This window comes from Myotis yumanensis, unplaced genomic scaffold (genome assembly GCF_028538775.1).
Source record: "Myotis yumanensis isolate MYYU_CA2020_CCGP unplaced genomic scaffold, mMyoYum1.0.hap1 SCAF_2, whole genome shotgun sequence".
NCBI lineage: Eukaryota > Metazoa > Chordata > Mammalia > Chiroptera > Vespertilionidae > Myotis > Myotis yumanensis.
In genome coordinates this window covers 29,201,103-29,228,757 of record NW_027223753.1, presented here as the reverse complement: position 1 = coordinate 29,228,757, position 27,655 = coordinate 29,201,103, and the positions used below count along the sequence as shown (strand labels likewise).

Below are 27,655 nucleotides of genomic sequence, written 5' to 3'. Positions count from 1 at the left end.
CCCTCTCCCTCCACCCTCTCCCTTTCCGTTCTCTAAAGGGGTCAGTGCTTCAGGTCGTTCCACAGCGCTCTGCACTTGGGTATCATAAATAAGCCCCACAGGGAGGGTTTAAATGTGCAGGGCGGGTGAGGGGAACCTGAGGAATGAATGGAAGCGAACCGGCCGGGCGGAGGCAGCGCGAGCCCCGCCCCCGGACGCTCCCCGCCCCTTCCCTCTCGCTTTCCGACACAAATCACGTGTCCCGGCTGAACTCTCGTGAGATCTGCGACTTGCCCCGGAAGACCCGCCCCCAGGGCCGTGGAGGCCAATGGGAAAAAGTGACGGTTACGACCGTTGGGTTTCGAAGAAGCCAATGACTGCCGGGAGCGGAGAGTTTAAGACGCTCGGGCCTGCGCTTCTCAGGTCGGTCGGGGATCGCACCGGCTCGGAGCTGACGGTGAGTGGCGGCGGGGCCCTGCCGCGGTGGGCCCGCGGCCGAGGCGGCCCTGGCCGTGGGGCCGGCCTTTCCGAGCACGGACGCCTGTCTTCTTCCAGGGCTCGGCGGGCACCTTTCCCCTGCGGACGCTTCGCTCCCATGGCGCAGTTCGTGTTCGACAGCGACCTGCACTCCCTGCTGCAGCTGGACACCCCCATCCCCAATGCGCCCCCCGCGCGCTGGCAGCGCAAAGCTAAGGAAGCCTCGGGGCCCGCGCCCTCACCCATGCGGGCGGCCAATCGGTCCCACACTGCCGGCAGGACCCCGGGCCGCACTCCGGGTCAGTGGGTGCGGCGGGGCGCGGGGAGGGAGGGCGCACGGCTGACAGCGGCCTGCGGGTCCCCGCCCTCGGGAGCCGAGTGGGACTGTCTGCGTCCCTCTCTCCACCCCAGGCAAATCCGGCTCCAAGATTCAGACCACCCCCAGCAAACCTGGCGGGGACCGCTATATCCCCCATCGCAGTGCGACCCAGATGGAGGTGGCCAGCTTCCTCCTGAGTAAGGAGAACAACCATTCGGAAAACAGCCAGACGCCCACCAAGAAGGTATGAGCCCCCGAGGGACTTGGGGCCAGGGGCCCGCCTGTGCACTTCGCCCCAGGCCATCCCGCCTCACCCACCACCACCCTTCTGTGCCAGGAACATCAGAAAGCCTGGGCTTTGAACCTGAACGGTTTTGACGTGGAGGAAGCCAAGATCCTTCGGCTCAGCGGGAAACCACAAAAAGTTCCAGAGGGTAAGACCTCTGAGGTTCACGGTGTTTGGAGGGAGGTGTCTGCCCTTCCCACCTAAGACTGAGGCGGGGCGGGGAGGCTTATCGGCCTTCCAGGGGAGGTTTCGGGTCTCCAGGGTCGAGTCTCCCTCCACTGGGACAGGTTACGAGAACAGACTGAAAGTCCTCTACAGCCAGAAGGCCACGCCCGGCTCCAGCAAGAGGACCTGCCGTTACATCCCCTCCCTGCCGGACCGGATCCTGGACGCCCCTGAAATCCGCAACGACTATTGTAAGTGCGGCCTGCGCCTTGCTGGGTGGGTGGGAAAAGAGGGCCTGGGCACCAGGCAGACACGGCAGCGTGTGTCCTTGCCGTTGCCCCTCTGGCAGACCTGAACCTGGTGGATTGGAGCTCGGGGAATGTGCTGGCCGTGGCGTTGGACAACAGTGTGTATTTGTGGAGCGCCAGCACTGGCGACATCCTGCAGCTGCTGCAGATGGAGCAGCCTGGAGACTATGTTTCTTCTGTGTCCTGGATCAAGGAGGGCAACTACCTGGCTGTGGGCACCAGCAGTGCGGAGGTTCAGGTGAGGCTTGCCCCTGGGCTGCAGCTGTGTTGTCCCCAGACCCCGGGAGCTTGCCCAGGAGGAGGATGCTGTGCCAGGGCCCAGTCTCTGATGGTTGTGGTCCTCTCTCTCTAGCTATGGGATGTGCAGCAGCAAAAGCGGCTTCGGAACATGACCAGTCATTCTGCCCGAGTGGGCGCCCTGTGTTGGAATAGCTACATACTGTCCAGGTGAGTGGTTTTTGCTAGTCTGTTGCAAGATCAGGCTATGATTTTTTTGCCCTCCCCCAACTGTACATCCCTGAAGGGAAGCAGCTCTGCCCTACAGTGGCATTTGGCGCTGCCACAGGACCTGATTCCCATCTTCCTTCTTGCAGTGGCTCACGCTCTGGTCATATCCATCACCATGATGTTCGGGTAGCAGAACACCATGTGGCCACACTGAGTGGTCACAGCCAGGAAGTGTGTGGGCTGCGCTGGTCCCCAGATGGACGACATTTGGCCAGTGGTGGCAATGATAACTTGGTCAATGTGTGGCCTAGTGCTGCTTTAGAGGCGGGCTGGGTTCCCCTGCAGACATTCACCCAGCACCAAGGGGCTGTCAAGGTAAGAGGGGCTCAGCTGGGGCCTCCGCAGACCCTCACCCAGAACCTGGGGAATATTACAGGGAGATGGGATGCTGGGATTGGACTAGGTTAGTCTAGGACCCTCTATAACTCCCTGCTGACTCCACTTTTGTCCCATCTAGGCTGTAGCTTGGTGTCCCTGGCAGTCCAATATACTGGCAACTGGAGGGGGCACCAGTGATCGGCACATTCGCATCTGGAACGTCTGCTCTGGGGCCTGTCTGAATGCTGTGGATGCCCACTCCCAGGTAGTCTTTTACCTATTCTAGTCTCTCACTTCTAGATACATTCTTACTCTTTACTTCTTCCTGGGCAACTATGTCCTCTTCAATGGCTTCGCTAAGTCTGTACCCTGATGATTTCCAAACTTCTAAATCAGCTCTCACTCAGGCGCTCCAGATCCATATTTCCAACACCCTGTGGCCCATCTCCTGTCCCAAGTCCTATAGGTGGCACCAGCCTAATAGGTTCCTAATTAAACTTGTTACTTCCCTTTGCCTCCCCAAAATGTGTCCCTACGCCTCCTCCTCTTATATTCTTTTTTTAAAAAAATATATTTTATTGATTTTTTACAGAGAGGAAGGGAGAGGGATAGAGTTAGAAACATCGATGAGAGAGAAACATCGACCAACTGCCTCCTGCACACCCCCTACTGGGGATGTGCCCACAACCAAGGTACATGCCCTTGGCCGGAATCGAACCTGGGACCTTTCAGTCCGAAGGCCGATGCTCTATCCACTGAGCCAAACTGGTTAGGGCCTCTTATATTCTTTGAGAGGACAGAACCTACTTAGAAATCTGAAAAAACCTAGAATCTTTCATCCTCCTCACCTAGTCACCAAGATAGCAGTTTTACCTCAAAATGTCATTCACAAGTGTTTCCTCCCCTCAGTGCACTGGTCTCAGTATTCTTAGCTCCTCTAGTCTGTCCTCTACTGTGGTCTGGGTGGTATGTTACTGTCCTCCTTAAATCCTGCAATGGTTCCCCATCACCTACAGCATATAACCCAAATCCATTAGAATTTGATGACTTTGCTGGTGAGTCTCCCTGCAATGACTCCAGCTTCACCTTCCATTCAACACCCATTCTGCCCACCTTCATTCTAGATTTGGGCTTTTGGGCCAGAGTTCAAATTCTGGCTCTGTCACCTACTAACTTAACTTGCTTGTGATCTTAGGCAACTTGCTGAACTTCCTTCTGCTCGATTCCTCATCTGTAAATGGATAACAGTTATAATTCTCAAAAGGCTTTTGTTAGTATCATCGCCACTCAAGTCTGAGTGACCTGGCAATGTTCCTAACTCTAGAACGGACTTACTTCTGATTTGAGTAGTCGGCTCTATGCTGTATCTACACCATCCCCTCTCCACAGGTGTGCTCCATCCTCTGGTCTTCCCACTACAAGGAACTTATCTCAGGTCATGGCTTTGCCCAGAACCAACTGGTTATTTGGAAGTACCCAACCATGGTCAAGGTGGCTGAGCTCAAAGGTATGTGCTAAATGACAGAAGCCAGACACAAAAGACTACATATTGTATGATTATTTATATGGACTATCCAGAAGAGGCAAATGCAGAAAGATAAAACAGACTAATGGTTACCAGGGGCTGGAGGGAAAGGGTAATGTGTGCCTTTCTTCATGGAGTGATGAAAATGGTCTGGAATTATAGTTGTGATGATTACACAACTTTGTGACTATACTAAAAAGCAATGAATTGTACAATTTAAAAGAATAAATTTTATGGCATGTAAATTAGTATCTCAAAGCTGTTACAAAAAAAACAAAACCCAAAAAAGGTAGGTTGCCCTCAAAATTGGAGAGTTGTAGTATGTCTACATTCATGTGCTGCTCTTACTTTTTCCTTTCTCATGCCCAGGTCACACAGCCCGGGTCCTAAGTTTGGCCATGAGTCCAGATGGGGCCACGGTGGCATCAGCAGCAGCAGATGAGACCCTACGCATGTGGCGCTGCTTTGAGTTGGACCCTGCACGGCGGCGGGAGCGGGAAAAGGCTAGTGCACCCAAAAGCAGCCTTATCCACCAAGGCATCCGTTGAGGACCAACTCATCACTTCAGTTTTTATGTTTGCTTTTTTTATTTTTCTAATAAAGTCATGTCTCTCTTCTCCTTGCATGACCTCTGTCTCTGGCTTTCTCAAGGGGCTCCTCTCCTGTGTTTGAGAGCTAGAAATGTCCATCCTGTGGGAGCCTTGACAGGGATAGCAGGCTTTGTACCCCACCTCCTCCACTTACATATACGTACACACACAGCCTCAGTAGTTTCCTCTGTCACTTTTAATGAAGACATGAGTGAGCAGCCTCCATAGGCTGTATTCCCAGGCCTCCCACCCACTCGGACGTATGGGTGGGAAGGAGGGAGCCTGGGTCCGTAGTGACAGATTATTGCTGACCTCTTCAGTGTGAGGAAAAAGGCCACAAGACCCTGGTGGGGGCCAGTCCTGAGTGCTTCTCTCCCAAGTTTAAGGCAGGGAGGGGGAAGTAAGCGTCCAGCCCTTTCAGCCCCCAGCTCGAGTGGCAGAGGGCAACGAGGCCACGTCCCTGGGGCTGGCTGGGACAAGTGGGTGAGGAACGGAAGCTGTGGTCCCTGTGTACCAGCTGTGGGGAGGGGAAGGCTTGTCCCCTGCTCAGTCCTGACCACATAATCCCTGGTCACAGGTGTAGTTGGGGAGGACAATGATGGATGCTGCCCAAGGTGCAGTCCTGAGGCACTTAGGTGGGCGCCTAGCAAGAGCATGGTTCTCAGTTGGCCTTGACTTTGGCAGTACCTGGAGCTCCATTTTGCTGAACTACACGGGGCAGCCGTTTGCCTTTGGTGTAAGAATGATACCAGAAATTGGAGAAGAGCACGAAGAAGATGGTGCCGTACATCCAGATGAGGTGGATGATGACTGGGTACTGGTAGTTACAGCTGGGCATGAAGTAGTACTGGGAGATGTGCAGTGAGACCAGAACAAACTGGATCTAGGATAGAGAAAGGCAAGGGTCAGAGGGAATACTGAGAGGGCTGGAGGGAAAGGGGGTAGAGAAAGACTGAACACTGAGGGGGGAGGGGGGGGGGATAGTGCCAAAGGTGAGAGAGGTTGGATAAAGGAAGGATCCAGACTAGTAGTATTGGGATGGTATAGACCAGGTCCAGGCCCCTCACCAGCTGGATGGCTGTCATGTGCTTTTTCCACCAAAGGTAGGGCTGAGCCACAGGGCCAAGGGCAGATAGTCCATAGTACAGGTACATGATGACATGCACAGAGGAGTTTATCATGGCATGGAAAGAGCCCATTCCTCCTGTGGATGGACAATGAACAGGGTCAGGAGAGTCGAGCCTCTAATCCCCAGTGCCTGCCCCTTTTTCCCCCAACGGCGTTCACCACTCACCTGGGGCAATTCTCACTCCCCACCACCAGCTCCAGGGAAGCACTGAGTGATGGAAGACATGTAAGAAGGTCACCTGTCCATCTTTTTTCCGGAGAATAAAGATCACCTGAGCAGAGTAGGGAAAGGAGTTTCAGAGTCAGGGCCTCTCACTCCGTTCTCCCCCACCTCAAGTTCTCATTTCATATACTCTCACCGTGTCCATGAGTTCAATGAACTTGGAGAAGAGGAAGAGCCAGGCCACACGAACCATCTGCAAGAAGTCAGGGCAGCCTTAGGAGCCCGCCCCTCACTACTAACTAGAGCCTCCCTAAACTGGCCCATGAACACAGATCACACCCAAATTGCTCCTATCCCCAGGTTGTTTACCATGTAGGCACCCCCTCACCCCCCAACTCCCTCCTATTTACCCTCAGTGCCTCCGGGTTGTTGGAAAAGTCCACAGGGTCACAGCGCCAGGTGTAGCTACTCAGCCAGCCAGACATCAGGAACTAGAAATGGGATGTGGATTAGACCACCAGAATGCCCTCCCTCCCCCCATTCCCTCCCGTTTTCTAGTTGAAGAGATGGCTCTGAGCCTTTCTGGAAAGGAGATGCATGCTCTGGCTCTAAGGCCTGCCCCTTACCCTGCCAGCAGAAATTAAAGCCTAGGCATCCCAGGGTCCCACCTCATAGACAATGTAGAGGGAGAGTGCCACCAGTGAGAAGTTGTAGACAACCATGAAACCACGCAGTTGGAAGGGCTTCCGATTGGCCATGATTCGAGGCCCAAGTGAGAGAACGAAGTACACATAAGTCAGGAGAATGGAGGTCATTAGCAAGGGGGACCCCATCAAAGGGTAGCCCTGTATCCGGGGATCTGCAAATAAGGATCAAAGGAGTCAGGAAGTGCACAGGGTTCAAAGGGTCCCAATCAGGTGTACAGATATGAGGTCAGGTCACAAAGGGTCAAAGGGGTTGGGAGGGCTTTCCATTGGTGACAGCCCTAGACCCAGAGATCTCAGGACAGGAGGGAGGTGGGGCAGGTGGACAGCATCTTACCCCCATGCTTCATCATGCTCTGGTACACGTTCACAAGAGCTTCCATCCTAGTTAACGACTCTGGGGAGGTATGGAAGGCGGGTGTCAGCCAGGGCTGTGTTCTCCCATCTTACCCCTGACCCACAGACAGGACAGAGACCAGACAACTCCCGATACTCATTGCAAAAGGATATAACAGAGAGAGAAAGGAATTGCTGGGGACTAGGGGTAGGAGGAGACAGTCTGGCGGGGGCATCTGCTTCCCACACATCCTGCCTGCCTGGGAAGGGCTGTTCCACCCTTCCTCTCCACACCTTCCTCTCTTCTCTTCATTCTCTGCTCTTCTCTGGTGGTTTTTATTTCATGACCTCCCCTCCCCTCTTCCTCCACAAGAAAACTCTCAATTTTGATCTCTTTCTAGAAAGTCTTACCTCTCACTTACAGAAAATTCATCTCCCGAATGAACTGCCTCTCCCTTCCTCACCAAAGTCTCTGGCCTCTCCAGCTCTGGGTCGTTCTTCTCTCCAGGGATCCTCCCCTTCAACCTCTCCTGGCCCATTACGGGATGCCCTTCTCCTGGGATTGTCCTTTCCAGGACTCTCCTCTCCCGAGGGTCCCTCCTTTGCCCTGCCGGGACTCTCACTTCCCAGCCCTTCCTGCCCATCCTGTCCCTTCTTGGTTGGTCCTTCCTGTCCCTTCCGGGACTCTCACCTCCCAATCCCGCCTGCCCCTTCCTCCTTTCCCCTGCTGAGACATTCCCAGGCTCTTCTGAGCCCTCCAGAGCTCTCACCTCCAGCCTCTCGGCTCCTCTCCGGTGCTCTCCTCTTGCCCTTCCTCTCTGGGAGCCTGGCTCTTTGAGACTCCTGCCCTGGCAGCTCCACCTGTCTGACTAGATCTGGCGGCAGCCCCGCCCTCCACCCACCCCCGCTGCACTGCACATGGGGTGGAGGGTGGGTCCAGGCCACAGGTCAGTGCCTGGAGGAGCAGGACCCACGAGGATTGAGAAAGCCAAGTAAAGCTGGGACTCACCGTCTACCCACCCTCTCTAGATCAGCCAGATGGTCTAAGGTTTTAGGTTTTGAATCACAAACCTGCTGAGGCTCCAGTCCCAGCCCAAACCTTGGAGCAAAGAGAACTGCAGAAAACCCACACCCGGCATCTGCTAAACTAGCCATAAATTCTCAGTTTGTCCTACTTTAAATGGGTACTATCACCCTTCTCTCCCAGGGAGGGGCAGGGAAGCCAGTGGCATGTGAGGAGGTGGGGACGTGGGGGAGGTCTCAGGAATCTTCCCCTCCCTCAGGGAGGAGTCTAATGATCTAGGCCCTCTCCCCCTCTGGACCTCAAGGAATGACGGAGGAGGGCTCACTGGGACACAAAAGCCAGACCCAGGGGAGCCTGGTGCTCTGAAGAAGTCCCAGAGGGATAATGCAGTCCCTGAACAGCCCGGGCAGCAGATGCTCTGAGAGCAACCTGCGCAGGTACTGAGTGAAGAACACACCTGATACATCCACCGAGGCCGCACATGCACCCCTCACACACACATGCTGGGCACACATCCCACAGATGCTCCCCCAACCTCCATGTCAACCCCCAACTGCCCCACCATCGTCAGGCTCAAGTCCTTCCATACACACATGGTCTCACACACACCTGCCTCTCACACAGCTCTCCCCTCACCCACCCAATGACCATATCGCCAAGGGCTAGCACACATATGCACACATGGAGCCTACACAACTCCTGCCGGCAACAACTGCCCAAACAAGCCTCCGTGGACGCTGACATGCATAGTTTCTAATACTCAGACCTGCTCCAAAAATACATTCACTCTAGTGAACACACCCTAAACACTCACACATCCTCCTAGGTCCTGCATTACCATGTGCAAATGCTTAGGCTCACACATACATGAGTCACAGATAAATGTGGTCACATACATAAGCTCATACAGCCCACTTAGCAGAGAATGCATATAAAATCACCCATACCACATGCTGACACACACCTGTCCTCGGTCAAGCATACAGATCTCTTTTCACAGATGACAATCATTCATTCATTCATTCATTCACAATCATATTTTTGCTGTTTGCCTATTCTGTGGGAGGGCCTACCAGGAGAGGGGTAACATGTGCTCTAACACACAGTTCCTTCCTGACCCATGAGTTTGCCAGCTTGTTATCTCTCTCAACCACCACACTCACATGCACCCTGGAGGTCAGGAGTGGCTCAAGGTTCTGGAAAGGACCTCTCTCCAAGCTAGAGAGGAATCTGGGTGTGTCCCCGCAGGGGAACTCGGTTCTTCCTTTTAAGATGGATGGAAGGGAAAAGGAAACAGGCAGAGGAAGGGGGAGGGGAAAAGAGGAGGGAAGAGAAGGGAGGAGGGAGGGAGGGGACAAGAGGGAAGAGGGATAAGACCTAGAGGTTGTGGAGGAAGGCCTAGGTTTGAGTAAATGGGGTCCACGCACGGGAGGGCGGTTGCTGGAGAGGCCCAGCCCCAGAGAGCTGGGACCTCCCACTCACTCTCCCCAGGAACAGCCTCGCCCACAGCCAGGGAAGGGCAGGGCCGGGCTGGGCCGGGCGAGCCAGGCAGGGGGCCCCGGGCACGTGGAGCGCCCGCCCAGGAAAGGTCCAGACTCACCAGTGGGGGGCCAGGCAGGCAGCAGTGGAGGGCTCGGAGGGAGCAGGGCCAGAGAGAAGTCCCCAGGGCCAGCCTGCCTGCCACTTCCTCATCTGCTGGGCCGACTTTCTGTCACCAGAGGGGGAGGGGGCGGGCCGGGTGGGGGGCGCTTGCTGATTGGGTCTTCGGCTGAGGCAGGAGGGGCTGTCCAGCCTCAACTGGGCTCGGCCCGCAGGGCGGGAGCAGGGGCGGGCCGCCCGATCCCGGGCAGGAAGCACGCCCAGCCCCGACTCCCCACCCCTTCCCTCGGCATCACTCAGCCCGCCGCTGTCAGCTCGCGCGGCCTGGCAAGGGCCGCCAGAGTCGTACCCTGCTTCTTCCTGACGTTCAGCCCATGAATGGCCTTATTCTGGGCCTTCTGGTGATTAATCCGCCAACACGACCAACACATCTGCGTGGGCAGGCGGGCCCACCCAGTTTAGGACCCTGGGAAAAGTTCCAGGGCTCAGCCCTTCCTCAAAGAGCCCCCCTCTAGAAAGGGGGAGACCTGAGCGGCCGTGAGCCACAGTAGCAGGGAGGTCTCTGTAGGAGGGAGCAACTGGGCATGCAAGCCTTCCCTCCGAGCCCATACGTCCGCATGAGCCCTAGCATTAGGAGTCGCTGAGGATGTCGTGGTATGGAGGTGGGAAAATACAAGTGGCTGGGGTACAGCCCCTCTGCCCTGTACAGACCGGTGGCAGGTGGTGTGGTCTGAAATGTATCGAGTGAAATGAAACCCTTGTTACATGCTATGCACATGTGTGTTTTGTGTCTCACTGTGTTTGATATTATATGATATTTATTTAAGAAAGCACTAAACTGTAATAAAGCATTTAATTTGCTTTTTATTTAAACACACACACACACATACACACACACAAGTGGCCTGGGGCAGGAACAGGGAGTGAGTCACTGGCTGGCTAACTGGCCTTCCAGGCAGTGAAAGGGAAAGAAGGAAAGTGAAGCTGGCTGTGGCGGTGGCTGAATATAGTAGATCTTGAAGGTCGAACTGGGCACTTTGACTTTATTCTGGAAGCAGTGGAGAAACAGTGAAGATTTTTGAGGAGGCTATAATCAAATAATTCATCAAATATTTATAGACAACCTGCCATCTGCAAGGTGCTGGTGACACATCCGAGAATAAGGCAGAGCTGTCCCTGCAGGAGTTTACCATCCAGTTGAATCACTTCACTCGCAGCCAGTATGAAGAGGGCATTGGAGAGACCAGTGAGAGATACAGCCTGACCTAAGAAGATCTGGAAATTGATGGGAATGGAGAGGCAGACGCTGTGAGATTTCCCCGAGTCAACTGTCTATCCAGCTTTCCCTCTTCCACACTCAACTGGACTGAATTCTTGGGGGTGACTAGGTTTTAGTGAAATGAAATCTTTATCTTCAATAGCTCCAGGAACAGTGCTTTGCATATAATGATCTAATAACTGCTTATAGGATTGGATGGTGCAAATGCAGATAGAATAAGGAATTCAGAGGAGACAGTGGTTTGGAAGAAATAATATGTTCCTAAATGGTTGGATGTAGCTATACAGTGGGGCCTTGACTTACGAGTTTAATTCGTTCCGAGACCGAGCTCATTAAGGAGCTCCTTAAGGAGCTCGTTAACTCAAATTACTCTATCAACTCAATGCAAAAAATCGGCCGAAAGATAGCTGGTATCTCAAAAAACTCGTTAGTCGGGACACTCATAAGTCAAGGCCCCACTGTATAGAAGTTCAGTCTTAGAGGGAAGAGGTCAGAACCAAAGTATACCTATGACCCAGCCCATTAGTACCTGCCCTTAACAGGAAATGGCAGAAGAATTCAACTATTCAAAAGGCTCAAACTTCAAATTGTGCACTAAGGCATACCTGATCTGGCTCTCAGTCTCCCGTTCCACCTGTGCCATTCTCCTGGGCCACATCCTGTGCTTTAACCATTCCCCAAAGATGTCAGCATCTTTCATACTCCCCACTTCTCCAAGCCTTGTTCCCTGGCTCAACACAAGATACAAGGAGCTCTTCTAGGCAATAAATCGTTCCCTCTCCCCTTTTTCATAACCTTACTACTATGTAATTATTTGTATCACCCTTCCCTCCACCCCAAGTTCTTCTCAGCAGGGGCTATGTTTTAGTTGTCTCTATCTCCAGCATCCAGTCCAGCACCTGGCTCATTTGACCCTCTATGTTTGTTGAGTGAATATTAGAGTGAATGAAACAATGTGAGAAAGGGAAGGAGGTCGAGGGACCAAGAGTCAAGGAGGGGAGGATAGTAAGAATTCGAAAGCCTTTCTACTTCCTTGGAGTAGCAGTATTCATTGAGTCAATAAATATTTATTGAAAGCCTAATGTGTTCCAGGCATACTTCAGTGGCTTCAGGATCAGAACTATCTCCAAAGGCTTGAGTTAAAATCTTCCAGTTAGTACCTGTGTGACTTTCTGTAAGCTGCTGACCTTCTAGAAAATGGGGACAACAACAGTACCTATCTCATTGGATTGTTGTGAAAATTAAAGAGCCCGGACAGTGTTGCTCAGTGGTTGAGCATCGACCTATGAACCAGGAGATTACGGTTCAATTCCCAGTCAGAGCATATGCCTGGGTTGCAGGCTCAATCCATAGCTGGGGGGCATGCAGGAGGCAGCCGATCAATGATTATCTCTAATCATTGATGTTTCTCTCTCTCTCCTTCTCCCTCTCTGGAATAAAAAATATATATATATTTTAAAAAAACAAGATTAAAGGAGATAACCCACGTGAAGTTCTTAGCATTGTTTCTATCTCAACATTTAGTAGACAAGGTGGGGGGGTAACCAGTATATCAAGAAGGTATGCATGTGTATGTAGATTCATGAGCATTCATTTAACAAATATTTCCTAAATGCTTACTGTACAAAGCACTTTTCTGAGAGTGCTATTGAGAGGTTTTGGATTCAGTGTCTATCTAGAGATGAACTAGAGAAGAACAAAGCAGACCATTATTGACAACGAAACTATCCCAGAGGCCAATCATAGTAATAGGGAACTTCAACTATCCATGTATTCACCTGGACCACATTGGCAAAAAGACCATGGCAAGCCCTCAGTAAATGCTGATTTATTACATGAATGAACATGCTGAAAGACTCACTTCATTTGATTTTTATCCTCGTCCTGGGAAAAAGTATCTTCAAATATCTGATATGGACCACTTAACCCCAAGTCCTACCAAATGGCATCCCATGGCTGTGGGATTCCTGTAAAATACAGTCTAGTGGAGAAGAAAGACACATAAATGAATAATTTGAGTAGCAAGTGTTATGTATTCCCACAGAGATAAAACCAGAGATTATGAAAGCATAGGGGTAGGGGCGGGGGGCACTGTACTCCAAGGTGGGAGTTAGTTCTTGAAGGTTTCACAGAAATGACACTTTTGCTGAGCATTAAAGGACACTTTATAGAAGGCAGGGAAAGACATTACAGGCAGAGGGAAGCATGTGTTTAAAGGCACAGAAGCTAGACATGTGGCAGGTTTGGGGAGCTCTAGGTAGTTTGGTGTGGCTCTAGCTCAGAGGGCATATGGGTAAGGGCAGGAAATCTAGGCTGGAGTCAGTTTATGAAGAGCCCTGTATTCCATGGTTTGAATTTTATTGTTTATCTTTTTCTGTCCTGGCTGCACACTAGAATCACCTGGGGAGCTTTTAAAATATCAATGCCTGGCTCTCACCTCCATATTGATTCTGATGATTTTTTAATGGGAAGAGGCTTGAGTGTGTTTATGTACTGTGTGGAAGGAAACAATGGGCTCCAGCATACACCTCACAGACAGAGATGTGTGAAAGGAAGAGTAAGTTTGTCAATGGACCGGGAAGAAATGGAAGTTTGGGACCTGTGGGGAGGCTAGGTGGAAGGCCTTGGAGGTCAGAGGGTTCAGTGAAGGTTCCCACACCAGGGGCAGGCTGATAAACTGGAGGGGTCTAGGAACTCACAGTTTTGTTTTGTTTTTTAATTTAAAAAATTTATTTATTGATTTGAGAGAGAGAGAAAGAGAAAGGCAGAAACATCAATCTATTGTTCCACTTATTTATGCATCCATTGATTGATTCTTGTATATGCCCTAACCAAAGATAGAACCCGCAACCTTGGCATATGAGGACAACACTAACCAACTGAGCGACCCAGCCAGGGCCAGGAACTCACAATATTGATAAGGGTGACAGGAAATCAGGTGACAATTTCCCCTGCGTCCCATCCTGTCTGACTGCCTCCTCACTCACTGCTCTCTAAGGGGCCCTTCTCCATCCTCTTTCCCCAGAAGGCATGGATTTACTTTCTCCATGGGTTTAGTCTGAAAACTGCCACCTGTATAAACTCTAACAACTCTATCATTATTTTAGGCTTTATATTTCAGCAGAAAAATCAAAGGAAAGTGGAATCAAACAAACAGGAATGGCAATAAGTAAAAAATAAGGTATATCTATATGGGAGTGAGTGAGTGAGCAGGTGGAGCAGTGGAATAGAGTATGGGAGAGGCGGGGTGGGGTGCGGGGGGGGGGGGGCGGGTAGTGGTGGTGGTGGCGATGGGGATGTTGTCATCTAAGAACAATGGAAACTAAGGGTCTAGGCTGAGGGACAACAGGAGTGTCAGGTAGCCTCGTAAGGGCTGTGTCAAGCTTCCCCATGCCCATCTTGTAAAGGACAAAGGGCACTTTCTACACAGTACTCACACGGGGGAGTTGAGGGGAGTGCTGAGTCTGTGAGGACAAGGGAGCCAAGATGAGGGTGAAGGGTTTGTCAGTTAATCATTCTACATGTCCCTGGGCCTTAGCCAGATAGAAGGTATACACTGCCTAAGGCTGGGGCCTTGGCTGAGGAAAATGGAGCTGGAAAGACATCTGGCTGGCAGAAGGGAGAGGCTGTTTGCAAACACTCAGATCATCTGGAATTTGGGGGTTTGCCTGGACTCTTGAGAGGTCAGGGACAAGAGTAAGTAGCCAATGCCATGGGTATCAAAGAGTGTTCCCTGAACTGATCATTGAAAAAGAAACTCAGAAGGAAGAGGGCTGTGATAAAACCTGCAGGAAGAGCTCTGGAGAGAGAAAAGGGGAAGCTTTGGGGCAGGAGACAAACTAGGGGAGATTCTTAAAATGGAAGAGTTAGCAAGATCTGGAAGATGTGTGAGAAGAGCCGAAAGGGTAAAAGAGAAAATGGAGCTTACTATTCAGTACTTTCTCTGGCAAGCATGGGGCCAGTTGCTTTCCAGGTGTTCTTATGGTTCAGTCTTGTAAGGTACTATTATCACTGCTTACCAGATGAAAAGAATGGGATCAGAAAGGGTGAAGGATCTTTTCAAGGTCACATAGCAAGGTGGAAGCAAATAGGTATTCTAGGCTGAGGAAAAGTGTGGATGAAGGGATGGATGGAGGAAAGCACAGTGATTCTGTTTGGTTAAAGAATAAGGTGAATGGAAGGCCTACTTATGATAGAAGGTTAAAAAATAGGGTGGCCCCCTATCATGAAGTGTTTTGAATGAAAGAATGAGGACTTTTTCCCGGCCAGTGTGGCTCAGTGGTTGAATATTAACCTATGAAACAGGAAGTCACGGTTCAATTACTGGTTGGATGAGGCATCCAATCGATGATTCTCTCTCATCATTGATGTTTCTATCTCTCTCTCCCTCTCCCTTCCTCTCTGAAATCAATAACAATAAAAAAAATTTTTTTAAAGAAGAATGAGGAGTTTCATTTGTATTGGGTGTGTCCCTGATTTTTAAGAAAGGGGGTTGGTATGATCCCCATTGCTCTTTACAAAGATAAACCTGATGACAGTAAGCTATATTATCAAGAGAAAAATGAGGAATGGAGACCATATGAGAGAACAGCTGAGAGGCACAAATGTGACACAATGAAGGCCTGAACCAGAGCAATCAGAGTGAGAAGGAAGAAGAGAGAGGAACCAGAACTGACAGCAATGTTAAGCTGATAACCCAGGTGAAGCAGGATGGAGGCCAGGGCAAATAAGTAAGGACAATCAAGGTGAGAACTGATCATAGTTGCAGAGAGATCTGTGAGTGACGCAGGCCCTGTTTAAAAACAGAATGTAGGCAGACAATGGAACTAAGTCTTTACCTGGTTTGGACAGGGAAGAAACATAGTATAGGAGGGATGAAATAGAACATTTCAGGTGAAGGAGTTTGTCATTTGGTCTCAAATAAAAATGATGCAATTTAAGAGACCAAACTGGGCTCATTAGGAAGAGTATAGATGACAACTAAGTGGAAGAAAAAAAATTCACAAAACTAGATTTGAAAATGTCTTATCACATCAGATAAGTCAGTGATTTGTATGCATGAGGTGCTAAGGAGACACCATGGGAAATGAAATGAGCATAAAGGGTGTCTCTGAGGCCAAACTCCTGAGATGTGAGCACAGACAAGCTGCAGAGGAAAGAAAAGGTTACTTCCTCAGAAATACTGGTCAATCATTGATTTAAGCAACAATTACTGAGAGCAGAGTTCTAGACACTACCTTGAGGATAGGTAATATTTATTGAGCTTCTACTATTGTCAGGCACTATTCTAAACATTCTCTCTATATTAATCTATTTAAACTTCATAGCAAACCAATGAAATAGCCACTATTATCCCCATGAATTAAAAAAAAACACCTGAGGCACAGAGAAGTAAATTAACTTGCCCAAAACCACACAGTTAGTGTCACAGCTAGGATTCAAACCCAAGCAGTCTGGCACTAAAACCTGCTTTTAACCCAAATGCTACATTACAGATGCTGTAATACAAGACACATTGTCTTGCCAAAGAGCACACAATTCTCAGGTGGAAAAACTGGGATTCAAACCCTGACAGTTTAATGTGCTTGAACTTGGGGGACAGTAAAGGGCAGCAAGAGCTAGACTTAGTATGTACAAGGTACAAATGTGGAGCATAAAAGAGGTAATTGACCTTACCAGTGGGAGTGGAAAGGAATTGAGGACAGATTGGGTTGTTGGAAAGGTTCACAGAGGAATGACTCATGAGCTGAATTTTGAAGGCTGATTGGGTATTCATCAGACAGAATGATGGGGCAAAGTGTTCCATGCAGAGGAACCAGTGGGAATAAAGAAATGAAGGCTGGACCGGCCGGAGTTGCTCAGTGGTTGAGCATTGACCCATGAACCAGGAGGTTAAAATTCGATTGCCAGTCAGGGCACCTGCTGGGGTTGCAGGCTTGATCCTCAGTAGGGGGCATGCAGGAAGCAGCCGATGGATGATTCTCTCTCATTACTGATGTTTCTCTCTCTCCCTTCCTCTCTCTGATATCAATAAAAACATTATAATTTTAAAGAAATGGAGGCTGAAAAAAGTCTGTATACCTGGGGAATAGAGTGAGTGATAGGATAATATAGAAAATAAGTCAGGGGCTAGATCACACAGAATCTTATTTGCCTTTGCAAGAAATTTGAGCTGTTTTCCAAACTTTTCCAGTGAAGTAAATGTAATGGCAAAAAAATAAAAATAAAATAAAGATCCCCAGGGAATCCGGTGGCTTACTCCGAAGCCCTTCAGACTACAGTCACGCGCCACACGACATCTTGGTAAACAGACTGCATATACAACGATGGTCCCATAAGATTAATAGCGCTGAAAACCTCCCTTTGCCTAGTGATGTCGCAGCCATCATGTTGTGGTGCAATGCATTACTCATTTGCTTGTGGTGATGCTGGTGTCCAGAGTTGGTAAAGTCTACAGTAGTGCACAGTCATGTCCTAGGCCAGTGATGGCAAACCTTTTGAACTCAGCATGTCAGCATTTTGAAAAACCCTAACTTAACTCTGGTGCCGTGTCACATATAGAAATTTTTTGATATTTGCAACCATAGTAAAACAAAGACTTATATTTTTGATATTTATTTTATATATTTAAATGCCATTTAACAAAGACAAACCAACCAAAAAAAAATGAGTTCGTGTGTCAGAGGTGTCATAGGTTCGCCATCACTGTCCTAGGCCTTCACATTCACTCGCCACTCACTCACTCACTGACTCACTCAGCAAATCCAAACTCCATTCATGGTAAGTGCTCTATACAGGTGAACCATTTTTTATTTTTTATACTATTTTTACTGTGCCTTTTCTATGTTTAGATACAAGTGCCTACCATATTTAGTATAGTAACATGCTGTACAGGCTTGTAGCCATACAGGGTGGCAAATCCCTTCCAAATGTTAGCCCCTATGTGTTCAAGGCTAAGGCCAGAGTTATATCAAGCCTCCCCAGTTAGGCACAGTGAACTGTCAGGACTGATGAAAAAAAAGGGGGGGGGGGGGGCAAAGTCACTGGCCCTACTTCTGGCCTGCTGCTAAAATTCAGTAAGTTATCCCCCCAAATCTGAAGCAGATGAAAGAAAATGTACATCCCTCAGTAGTTTCTCTGGACAGTAATCAGGAGTTGACCCAGGGTGGGCGTTTGGAAGGATTCAGCCTCCGTCCTGCCTGGTGCTGGGATCAGCTCATACGGCTCCTGTGTCCACAGGGCACAGAGAACACATTGTCCATAGGAGGATTATTCCGGACAAGAAGCTCAGACAAAGGGAGAAGTTGTTCCCAGCTGCCTGGGGGAGGTGAGATGGGGGTGGGAAAAGGGACCAGCCTTGCACTAGGGCATTCCTACAGAGTTCAGCTTCTTTTCCCCAGCAGCAGGATGGGAGGTGGGCACTACACAACCTCTCCATCTCAGTTCGAACGCCAGGACCCCTTATGGAGTTGGAAGGAGCACTTAGCTACAACCTACCTATCTTGGCTGTTTCCCAAGAAAGTACAAGGTTAACTGAAGTAAGCTAGCTAGCTAAGACAACAATAAACATCAGAAGGGGAAGAAAATGGGGTGACTGGGGCAAAGATCAAAAGGGAGGCTCAACAATGACCCAATCCCAACCTTAGGACAGAGCTGGAGAAGGAGAGGTCCTAGGCAATGGGTGTCAGACAGTGATTCAGTGAGCTCCCACCTTTCAGGATGAAACTCAGTGCTGAGTAAGATCTTGAGATTTCACAGCTGCTGTTTTCTCCATGCTAGATACAAACCTGGAAGACAATATCATTCGCCAGGGGCCCCAAAGAGGAGAAACCAGAGCAGTCAGAAACTGAGAAATATTACCAGAGTAGGGCAAGAGAGCTATCTTTTGCAAATCCTAAATTTGAGCACATCATGTCCTCTTTTTTTTTTTAAATATATATTTTATTGATTTCAGAGAGGAAGGGAGAGGGAGAGATAGAATCATCAATGATGAGAGAGAATCATTGATCGGCTGCCTCCGCCACACCCCCTCACTGGGGATTGAGCCCACAACCTAGCCATGTGCCCTTGACTGGAATCAAACCTGGAACCCTTCAGTTCGCAGGCAGATGCTCTACCCACTGACCAAACCAGCTAGGATCATCATGGCCGCTTCTTCAAAGGAAACTCCATATATATTCCCCCCTGAGGGAATGAGTATGTTAGGCGTGGGAGATACATACTCTTCACTGAGGTGGTTATTGGGTTGTATGGGCCCCATAGTTGGCGATGCTACATAGGTTGTGCGCTCCAGAGGATTTGGGGGTGGGAGCGGGCTTGGAAATGAGAGCATGTGCTTTCAAAGTTTAGAAGCTGGAGATGTGAATGCCTCCAGAATAAGCAGTATTTGTTTATGGGCACAAGATACAGGTCAGGTTACTGCATATGTTCCTGTTGGGGTAGAATATTTCCATTTTTGGAGGACAAGGAATCCATTTCAAATAGTAGAGTGGGAATAAAGTCAGTATTAACCACAGACAACAAAGAAACATGGCTTTGGTGCCTTTCAGCAGAAAGGAATCTTTTGGTGGAATAAAGAATAGCATTACCAAAAGTTTGCTTCAGGGATTTTACAGAAGCACAGCATAAACCCTAGGCCAGTGATGGCGAACCTTTTGAGCTCGGCGTGTCAGCATTTTGAAAAACCCTAACTTAACTCTGGTGCCGTGTCACATATAGAAATTTTTTGATATTTGCAACCATAGTAAAACAAAGACTTATATTTTTGATATTTATTTTATATATTTAAATGCCATTTAACAAAGAAAAACCAACCAAAAAAATGAGTTCGCGTGTCACCTCTGACACGCGTGTCATAGGTTCGCCATCACTGCCCTAGGCAATATGAGAGTTAGCTTTGACAACACCAGTAGGAAGGGAAGGGATAAGAAGATAAAGAACACCTGAGTGAGCTGACAGAGTACTAAGTGGGAGAAAGGTCTGGCTTTGCCTCAGAGCCAATGACATGGCTCCCTGTGCTGCTGTGTGATATGGTCAGTGTACTTTGTGGATACCATTTCTTGTCTTGATGGAACAGAAATGAATGTGACATCTGGGACCACTTTTCCAGTCCTCTGCTGCCACAGCCTGGCAGAATTCTGCCTGTCACTGAACAAATGCCAAAGTACTAGATGTGATGAAAGAGAACAGAAAAAAGGCAGCTAGAAGGCTGTCCTCATAACTCAGGACTTTTAGATCAAAGCTAATCAAAGATAAAACTTTTTAGGGAGAACAAATTACAATTACCTTGAAGCAACCTCGAAACTCTCATAAATTGCTGTCAGATATGCCTGACATATGACCATCAAAATTTAAGTAACTTTATTCAGAGAAAGCCTTTGGTCCACTTCTGCTGATCCAACACTTGCCCTTGCCCAAAAGGAGTGAGAAAGGCAACTTAGACTAGAGACTCAAAATCACTCTGCTCTTCAACTTAAAAACGCAGGCAAAGGTACTGGTGGCTACCAATTCCCATGATTGATCCGGCTCTTCCTTGAAGCACAGGCTCATGGAGAGCAGAGCAGGCCCAAGCTTTACCAAAGCTTTAGGTAGATCGTTCACCCCAGCCCAGAAGCCTCATCGCCTAGCCTGAAGACATGGCCAGGATGGAGCCGGGCAGAGACAGTGTGCCTCTAAGAACATAGAGGCTGCCAGTTTCTAGCAGCACAAAATAAGCAGACTTTCCAACAGAACAGAGTGGTCCATGATCCTGTGTTCATCAGCTCACCACTGACATGAAGCAGTATCAGATCAGGGTCAGTTCTGGATCAAGGACTGAGGAGGGCAGTAGGGAGAAGTGGCTGTAGAAACTATCATTTATTAAATACCAATTATTTCATACTAGAGGCCCAGTGCACGAAATTCAGGCATAGGTAGGGTCCCTAGGCCTGGCTGGCAATCAGGGCCAATCAGGGCCTTCTGGCTGCCGGTGGGGCCTTCCTTCGTTCCCTGCCACCCCCTGGTGGTCAGTGCATTTCGTAGCCAGTGATCGAACTCCCAGTCTCTCGGTCGAACTCCCAAGGGGACACTTTATATATTAGCCTTTTATATATATAGACACTGTGCTAAGCGTTTTACATTCATTTTCTCATTTAATCCTCATAACAACCTTATGACATAGAGATTATTATCATTTACAAATAAGAAAACAGGCTCAGAAAAATTAGGTCACTTGCCCAAGGTCACACAGTTAGTCAGTGGCAAAGCTGGGATTTGTCTGTTGCTGAAAGCCCATGTCCTTTTATTGTACCCATCTAGGTCAGTTTGAGCAAAAGGCAATTTCACTGCCTAGCTCTACAAAGAGCATCTGGGAATCGAGGTCGCTGGCCACACTCACCGCTGGTAGGGATGCAATGAAGCTGACTTGATGTTGGTTTTTATTCCACTTGGCATTTTCCCTAAAAGGAACATAAAGAAAGACACTTGACGCATGGTAAGACTTTTATGATAATTCAGAAATGTGGTCTCTTAGGTTTCCTTCTGCCACCCTCTCTATCAACTCAGAACCTCTGTAGCATCTGAACCTGGACGCCAAAGCTCAGAGGCGTGGTTGCACACCAGCTCTCTCCCTAACGGTATCTAGGAGGCAAGGGCTGTTTGGGGGCAGATGAGGTGGTGGGAGGGATCAGACTCCTGCTCACCTATTCCTAGAAAAGATAGCTAAATCTGTGTGACCCCCATTCACAGGTAAAAGAATATATTTTTATTTTAATTGTCCCTTTTCTCAGACAGTGTAGAAGAAAATATCTCTTCTAGTTACTTGCATCTGAACTCCTCCAGACTGTTCTCATCATCACTAAAAGTGAGCAGGAGACAGAATATGGAGAAAAGAATACATGTAGCACTGGGAAACTTGCTGCTTATCAATTCTCAACCCACCTACCAAATGGTCTTAATTAAGGTCTGACCACCGGTTTCTCTAAGAAAAAACCCCTCACATACCTAATATCCAGAGTAAATGGAACAGAAGGGTAGTTGAGACAGAGGTCCAAGATAGGGGTTGGAGGTGAGAACAGTTTCTGCTATTCAAAGTTATTCTTCATTCTCTGGAGTTTGTTAGCATCTCAAATGAGATTTTTACTCTTAAAAATTGTTTTCTGGGTCACAGTCCAGGAGAATGGGAGAAAATCTCCAGCTCTGGGGAGGCTGAAGGCTCAGACAATTCAGCTTATTCCCACTTCCTTGCTCAGGGTCTGTCACCATGTCAATCCCTGCCACCTTACCTGGTTGACCTGCTTGGGCCATTTGCACCCCACTGAGAATTGATTGCTGCTGGCTTGGAGCACCTGTCATCTGCACCTGCTGTAATCCTGAGGCTCCTGCAAGGATTGTTCCAGTTCCTGGCTGGCCTGGCTGGCCAGATCCACTGCTGCCTGAAGGTCTCCAATTAGACAGCCCTTTTCCAAAGGCAACAGCTGCCACCAAGGCATTGGTGTCTGCAGGGTTAAAGGTCTGCTTGTTTGGCCGGAGACCTGAAGAAAAAGGTGAGTGAGGACCCTGAAGTATTCCTCTGACCCTGGACTGAACCTAGCAGTAGGAAGACCAGTATGAGTACCAGGGCTTAGAGTTCTGACTTTAGCAGCATCTAGACTCCCTGGTAGCCCAGAGGAAGAGTCAAAGAACCTCCACAACTATCTCAGAATTCTCCCTTTTCACTTTGCCCATTTCCTCCATCTGTTCTAGGGCTGGACTTAAACACAAAAAGCTAACAAAATGGATGTATACCCTTTCCTAAGCAGCTCATTCTTATATGTCCTCACTTTGCTACTAACCACCATTCCTATAAAAGTGATCTTACCCTTCTTTCCTTCTCCATTTTTAAAAAATTTATTTTTATGTTAAATCCTCACCTGAGGATATTTTTTCCATTGATTTTTATAGAGAGTGGAAGGGAAGGAGGGGGAGAAAAGAGGAAAAAGTGAGAAAAACGTCGATGTGAAAGAGACATCAATTGGTTGCCTCCCACATGTGTCCCGGTAGGGGCTGGTGATGAACCTGAAACCCAGGCACATGCCCTTGACTGGGAGTCGAACCTTCAACCCTTCAGTGATAGGGACTGATGTGCTAACCACTTAGCAACACCAGCTAGGGCACTCCACTACTTATTACTATGGCTGGTGCCTTTGGGCAAGTTTCTAACCTTTTTCTATAAAAGAGGAAAGAGATCTGACTTATGGAAGTAAGGATTAAACTCAGGGCTTTCCTTCTCCATTTTGCCACCGATCCCTCCATACCTCCACTCTCTGATTCTCGTTCCTCTTTGCTGATTTTCTCCAAAAGGTTTGAGCACATTTTATTTAAACTCTGGATCTGCTTCTGTAACACACAAATTGGTAGAGAGATTAGGGCAAGCAAGAAATGATTGTGAGGAAGCTGCTTTCTTGTGCTCTTCTAGGGGCAATTTATATGCAATCAACTGTGCATCCTATGAGACAGCAATAGTAAAGCCTAGCTTCTCATGTGGGACTTGGGGGATGGGGGGCAGCAGGGCAGTGAATCAGTCCAACCTGAGCTACATCAGCACCGATGCGGGCAGCATCTGTTGTCAGTTGCTTCTCTTGCTCTTCAACCTCAGGGTCAGGCTTGGTTCTCAGATGGTCAGGGACTACCTCATGGCTGAAAACAGGTACTCGTCCTTCCGTCTGCCGCTGTTAAACACAGCTTTTATTAATCACCCTAGGCATTCCAAGAAGATTCAATCTGGACCGATATATAGGTCCTGTCACAGGCAAACAGTGCATTTTCAGGAAAAACACAGCCTAAGATGTATGATACTTAGCTTCCTAGGACACCTTACCCCTCACTCCATCATTCATTTCTGTTTCCTCACACTCCTATCTGTACTAGACACAGGGGCAAATCTCTCTGCTACATTTTAATCAAAGGCTAAAATATACAAAGTCACAAAAGAACACGCATTTTGCTCGAGACAGGTGTTAGATGAGAAAGGCCTTTGCCTTGGTGGCAAGGTCCTCAGGTTTCTTTGGGAGTAGTCTCCAACTCCAGGACAAAAAGCAAGGCCTCCAAAATGCAGCCTCACTTTTTATTGCTCCACATTCAGAACCTCTACAATAACCAGCCAACGACTGTACGCTAGGTCCTTATGAAAGAACTTAATTTCCCAAGTTGTACCCTTCTCCTCCTCTTACCATAAGATCTTCATCACGGTCTGGGGACAACACCAGAGGGATGATGACCTGGTTACGGAACAGTGGTGTCTTTTCATGCTTCAAGACCTTGTTCAGAGTGTTCAACTGTCCAGAGAGCAAGGCAAAGCTGTCCAGGACAGAGGGCCTGGTGGTAGTAAGAAGGTGTCAGAATATTCCCAGTAATGTAGCCTCAAAGGGGTCCTTCAGATTAGGAATACTCAGACTCGCCCCCCAAAAGACTCCTAGCCCTAGAGCTGGACTGGGTAGGAACCAGCGTGTCTTATAGGGATTGTGGGGTTAGAAAAGAGGGACACACTTTCAGTTTCGGACAAAGATGGAGAAAAAAGTTCATTTCTTGAATGGGGTGAGGAACAGTGGCAAAATAGGAACCATGCCTACACTGTTATCACCAAAAGTTCAGAAACGGAGTAAAAGCCTCTTTTCTGGCCTGGAAATAAGATCTATATTTCCAGAGTAGGTTGGATTTAAAAGGCTCACCAATATCTATGGCAAGAGATCCAGTATGACCTTTGTGTTCCCACTATAGTGGGAGGATTTCTTTTCAAAGAAGTCAAAGGGTGAGAATCAAAAGCTAGAAAGAGCCTAGATTGGGAAACTGGGCATTTCTCTACTTCCTTGTCATGGAGGCCCTAACTTATACTTCATTTGTTAAATGTTGGGAAACCTAGCTCTTACCAAATCATAAGATGTTTGCAAACTGATAAATGGTTCTATCACTGGAGGTGCCCTATTCACCAGGAGGCTTGGCCCCCCCACCCATGCAGCCCTCCCCAGATTACCCTGGCCATCCTTACCAGGTCAACCGGTCATACTCGTTCTCTAATTTGTAAATGAAACTCCCCAGTGAGTTCTTCAGATCAGCCACTTGACTCAGCAGTGCATCTAATGACGCTTCAAGCTGCTTCTCCTCCCTCTGCACCAATAGGAACAGGTTGGTTACCCAGATGAGTGTGAGTATGACACATACAAAGGAAGGCTGAAAAGCCAGGAGGACAGTATGCAACACTATGAAGTAACACAGGATCTCACTGGCATAGGAGAGCCAGGTTGTTTTCTATCTTTGGTATTTGGGTTACAGACAGCATCAACTCTTAGACCTTTCAACTCATGCATCTGACCTCGATTCTTTCTACCAACTGACTCCTTTCTCCATCATTTCCTAATTCATGCCTGGTTTTTCTCTATACTACGTATACTCTATTCGAGTGATGGCGAACCTTTTGAGCTCAGCGTGTCAGCATTTTGAAAAACCCTAACTTAACTCTGGTGCCATGTCACATATAGAAATTTTTTGATATTTGCAACCATAGTAAAACAAAGACTTATATTTTTGATATTTATTTTATATATTGAAATGCCATTTAACAAAGAAAAATCAACCAAAAAAATGAGTTCGCGTGTCACCTCTGACACGCGTGTCATAGGTTTGCCATCACTGCTCTATTCTCTCATTGAGAACTTTTCTCGAGACCTAATGTCTGGGTTTATTCACTTTTGTGTACCTCTGCAGCATAGGTACGACTCTGTTCTAGAACTTGCCTTGTAAGCCAGGCTGTTCTTGCCAATAGCACACAATCTCTGAGAAATCTACCTATACAGGAAGGTTTCTCTGACCACTGGCTGGCCTTGGACCACCACCGCACCCCTGCCCCAACTCTTCATTTGCCCTCAGCATTTGATGTTTCAACCTTCTCCTTGCTGAATTAATCTGCACTCATTTTATCTCTGTGCCAACATTCCTGTGCCCCTTTCACAGGCTTATAAACATTTACTGACAGACGTCCAGGTGCAAGAAACTATGACAAATGAACAACAAAACAACATAATGAATGGGGAAGGCCTGGGGTGGGGGTTGGGGGGGGGGGCAAAAAGGGAGAAAATGGGAGACATCTGTAATACTGTCAGCAATAAAATAAAAATAAATTTTAAAAATGCAAATGTCGCCCCAGCTGGTTTGGTTCAGTGGACAGAGCATCGGCCTGCGGACTGAAGGGTCTCGGGATGATTCCAGTCAAGGGCACATGCCTGGGTTGTAGGCTTGATCCTCAGTAGTGGGCGTGCAGGAGGCAGCAGATCAATGATTCTCTCTCATCATTGATGTTTCTCTCTCCCTCTCCCTTCCTCTCTGAAATCAATAAAAATATATTTTTTTAAAAAATGCACACGTCCTAAGCACCAGACAAAAAACTGTAAATGCTGGGGGGGGGGGGGGGGGAGGGGTCCTGCAAAATAATTTTTTTCTATCTATAGCCTCCAGTTTTACTTTGGGCACAGGTTGGGAAATCGTCTTGCAAACTCGCCCATGTGCAGGGCAGGAGCCACCCACGGCCTCGGATTATAATTAGTTTAGCTTTTGGCCACAGGGGTTCCACAATTTCTTCATCCCTCGGGCTTCTCTCCCATTGCAAATTCCCTGTTATTTCGGCATCCAACGGCCGGCCAACCCGGCACTTTCTTGAGTCGTCTTCCTTAGAATGCAGCTCAACCTTCCCAAATTACAACCTGGTCCTTTCCCATAACCTAGCAAATCAATGCTGCTTCCTCCCTCCCGATTTAGCCGTGGTTTCTCTCTGGTCAGCCGGGCTCCCAACCCATGTCATCTCCGCCTCTCCTCCCCCGTAGGCCTCGCCCCTCCACCCCACGTTCCCTTAAGTGTCAGCCTCGGGCTCTGGCCCCTACTCTCAGCTTCAACTCCTCATTCTCTCCTGGTCAGCCTACTCTCGGGCCGGTTAACCGAAACTAAGTGGCTATACCGATAGCCCCAACCAAATACTCACCTGCATAGCGGGGGCAGTGTCTGCGGCAACCACCTCCTCTTCCGGTTTTCAAGTCGACGAGTCACGCTGAGAGGGTTGCTTCCACCAATCAGAGAGCTCATAAGTTGTCCCGCCTACTCACTTCCTGTTCCTGCCAGGTGCGCGGCAGCCGGGTCAGGGGTCACAAGCGGAACATCTTCCCTGGCCCGGGCCGGCGCGGGAGCGCTGTGTGATGGCTTCGGAACGCCCGGAGCCGGAGGTGAGGGGCGGGCGGGCGCAGCTCTGGTCCCCGAGATCCGAGGGCCCGGCGGCCTGGTCCGGCCGTGGCCTCCTCCGGGTCTTGGGGCGACCGGGCCAGCCCCGAAAGCCTGTCAATTGAGCCTCCTTCCCGAGGTCCGCAATTTCCTCGAGGGGAAACTCGCTGCTTTGTGTTGTTTACTGAAATTTCATCCACGTCGCCGACTCTAAGGCTCTTGGGTGCTTTGACCTAATAGTAGTATTAAACCCTTTATTTTGATTTTCTGTTGCAGTTTCAGGGGGCAACAGGGCGATAGACTTAGTTTGCCGATTTCTGCATTTCTTCAAACATTGGAATCCCATAAACAGCATGAAATAATTTATTTCTAGCGTTCATGCTTAGGGAAAGCAGTTTTGGTGTCGTGAAAATATTTTTGACTCGGAGTGAAACCTCGTTCCACTATTGAGCTAACTTGGGGCAAGTTTTGACATCCCAGATGTTGTTTCCTTCATAAAATACCCATCTCGTGGTGTGTTGTGAGGACCACAAGTATTAAACCAGAAAAATGCATTTGAGGTATCAATTAGGTGGTAAGGACCACGAAAGGAACGTCATATACCTTGTGTTATTCAGACTCGTGCAAGGAAGGTGGCAACACCCATTCTCGTTTACAGATAAAGGAAATTGGAAAGTGAGGGAGGTTAAGTACCTTTCTCAAGTGCCACTCAGCTGGCGGGTAGCAGAAT

General features: G+C 48.6%; 4 protein-coding genes across 8 annotated transcripts in view; 2 read left to right on the top strand and 2 right to left on the bottom strand.

Moving 5' to 3' along the window:
• The first annotated feature begins 323 nt into the window (after positions 1-323).
• Positions 324-4,507, top strand: CDC20 (cell division cycle 20). The gene is made up of 11 exons (XM_070404958.1): positions 324-436; positions 535-755; positions 868-1,019; positions 1,113-1,209; positions 1,349-1,477; positions 1,576-1,772; positions 1,887-1,981; positions 2,128-2,356; positions 2,499-2,624; positions 3,749-3,866; positions 4,254-4,507. Exons 2-11 carry the CDS (start codon positions 575-577, stop codon positions 4,430-4,432), a joined length of 1,503 nt encoding a protein of 500 aa, XP_070261059.1. The 5' UTR covers positions 324-436; positions 535-574; the 3' UTR covers positions 4,433-4,507.
• Positions 4,508-4,652: 145 nt separating this feature from the next.
• On the bottom strand, positions 4,653-9,514 carry ELOVL1 (ELOVL fatty acid elongase 1). 3 transcript variants are annotated; one of them, XM_070404960.1, is made up of 8 exons: positions 9,430-9,514; positions 6,807-6,866; positions 6,434-6,624; positions 6,176-6,256; positions 5,962-6,018; positions 5,769-5,874; positions 5,542-5,678; positions 4,653-5,357 (listed from the first exon to the last, which is right to left on the bottom strand). In XM_070404960.1, the coding sequence occupies exons 2-8, from the start codon at positions 6,850-6,852 to the stop codon at positions 5,136-5,138; spliced, it is 840 nt and encodes a 279-aa protein (XP_070261061.1). In that variant the 5' UTR covers positions 6,853-6,866; positions 9,430-9,514; the 3' UTR covers positions 4,653-5,135. The 3 variants fall into 3 exon arrangements, with proteins under 3 accessions (XP_070261061.1, XP_070261062.1, XP_070261060.1); XM_070404961.1 differs by lacking the exon at positions 9,430-9,514 and adding an exon at positions 7,877-7,970; XM_070404959.1 differs by lacking the exon at positions 9,430-9,514 and adding an exon at positions 7,576-7,685.
• Positions 9,515-10,334: 820 nt separating this feature from the next.
• On the bottom strand, positions 10,335-26,734 carry MED8 (mediator complex subunit 8). Of its 2 annotated transcripts, XM_070404957.1 has the most exons (8): positions 26,693-26,734; positions 24,710-24,828; positions 23,895-24,039; positions 23,253-23,393; positions 22,980-23,061; positions 21,969-22,217; positions 21,083-21,143; positions 10,335-10,476 (listed from the first exon to the last, which is right to left on the bottom strand). In XM_070404957.1, the coding sequence occupies exons 1-8, from the start codon at positions 26,696-26,698 to the stop codon at positions 10,368-10,370; spliced, it is 912 nt and encodes a 303-aa protein (XP_070261058.1). In that variant the 5' UTR covers positions 26,699-26,734; the 3' UTR covers positions 10,335-10,367. The 2 variants fall into 2 exon arrangements, with proteins under 2 accessions (XP_070261058.1, XP_070261056.1); XM_070404955.1 differs by lacking the exon at positions 10,335-10,476 and having other exon boundaries at positions 20,818-21,143.
• A 118-nt stretch (positions 26,735-26,852) lies between these two features.
• Positions 26,853-27,655, top strand: part of SZT2 (SZT2 subunit of KICSTOR complex) — a 53,211-nt gene continuing 52,408 nt past the window's right edge. For both annotated transcript variants that reach the window (XM_070404953.1, XM_070404952.1), the window contains exon 1: positions 26,853-26,930. In XM_070404953.1, the coding sequence (XP_070261054.1) occupies positions 26,904-26,930 (27 nt within the window). In that variant the 5' untranslated portion in view covers positions 26,853-26,903. The remainder of the gene's footprint in view (positions 26,931-27,655) is intronic.

Coding starts and splice junctions, on each gene's coding strand:
- CDC20 (XM_070404958.1), top strand. CDS start 575: ATGGCGCAGTTCGTGTTCGACAGCGACCTGCACTCCCTGCTGCAGCTG. Junction 756..867: donor GACCCCGGGCCGCACTCCGG/GTCAGTGGGTGC, acceptor TCTCCACCCCAG/GCAAATCCGGCTCCAAGATT. Junction 1,478..1,575: donor TGAAATCCGCAACGACTATT/GTAAGTGCGGCC, acceptor CCCCTCTGGCAG/ACCTGAACCTGGTGGATTGG.
- ELOVL1 (XM_070404960.1), bottom strand. CDS start 6,852: ATGGAAGCTCTTGTGAACGTGTACCAGAGCATGATGAAGCATGGGG. Junction 6,257..6,433: donor CCCTCTACATTGTCTATGAG/GTGGGACCCTGG, acceptor TCCCATTTCTAG/TTCCTGATGTCTGGCTGGCT. Junction 5,679..5,768: donor GGGAGTGAGAATTGCCCCAG/GTGAGTGGTGAA, acceptor GTCCATCCACAG/GAGGAATGGGCTCTTTCCAT.
- MED8 (XM_070404957.1), bottom strand. Junction 24,040..24,709: donor GAGTATGACCGGTTGACCTG/GTAAGGATGGCC, acceptor TACTACCACCAG/GCCCTCTGTCCTGGACAGCT. Junction 21,144..21,968: donor GGCCCAAGCAGGTCAACCAG/GTAAGGTGGCAG, acceptor TGTTCCTTTTAG/GGAAAATGCCAAGTGGAATA.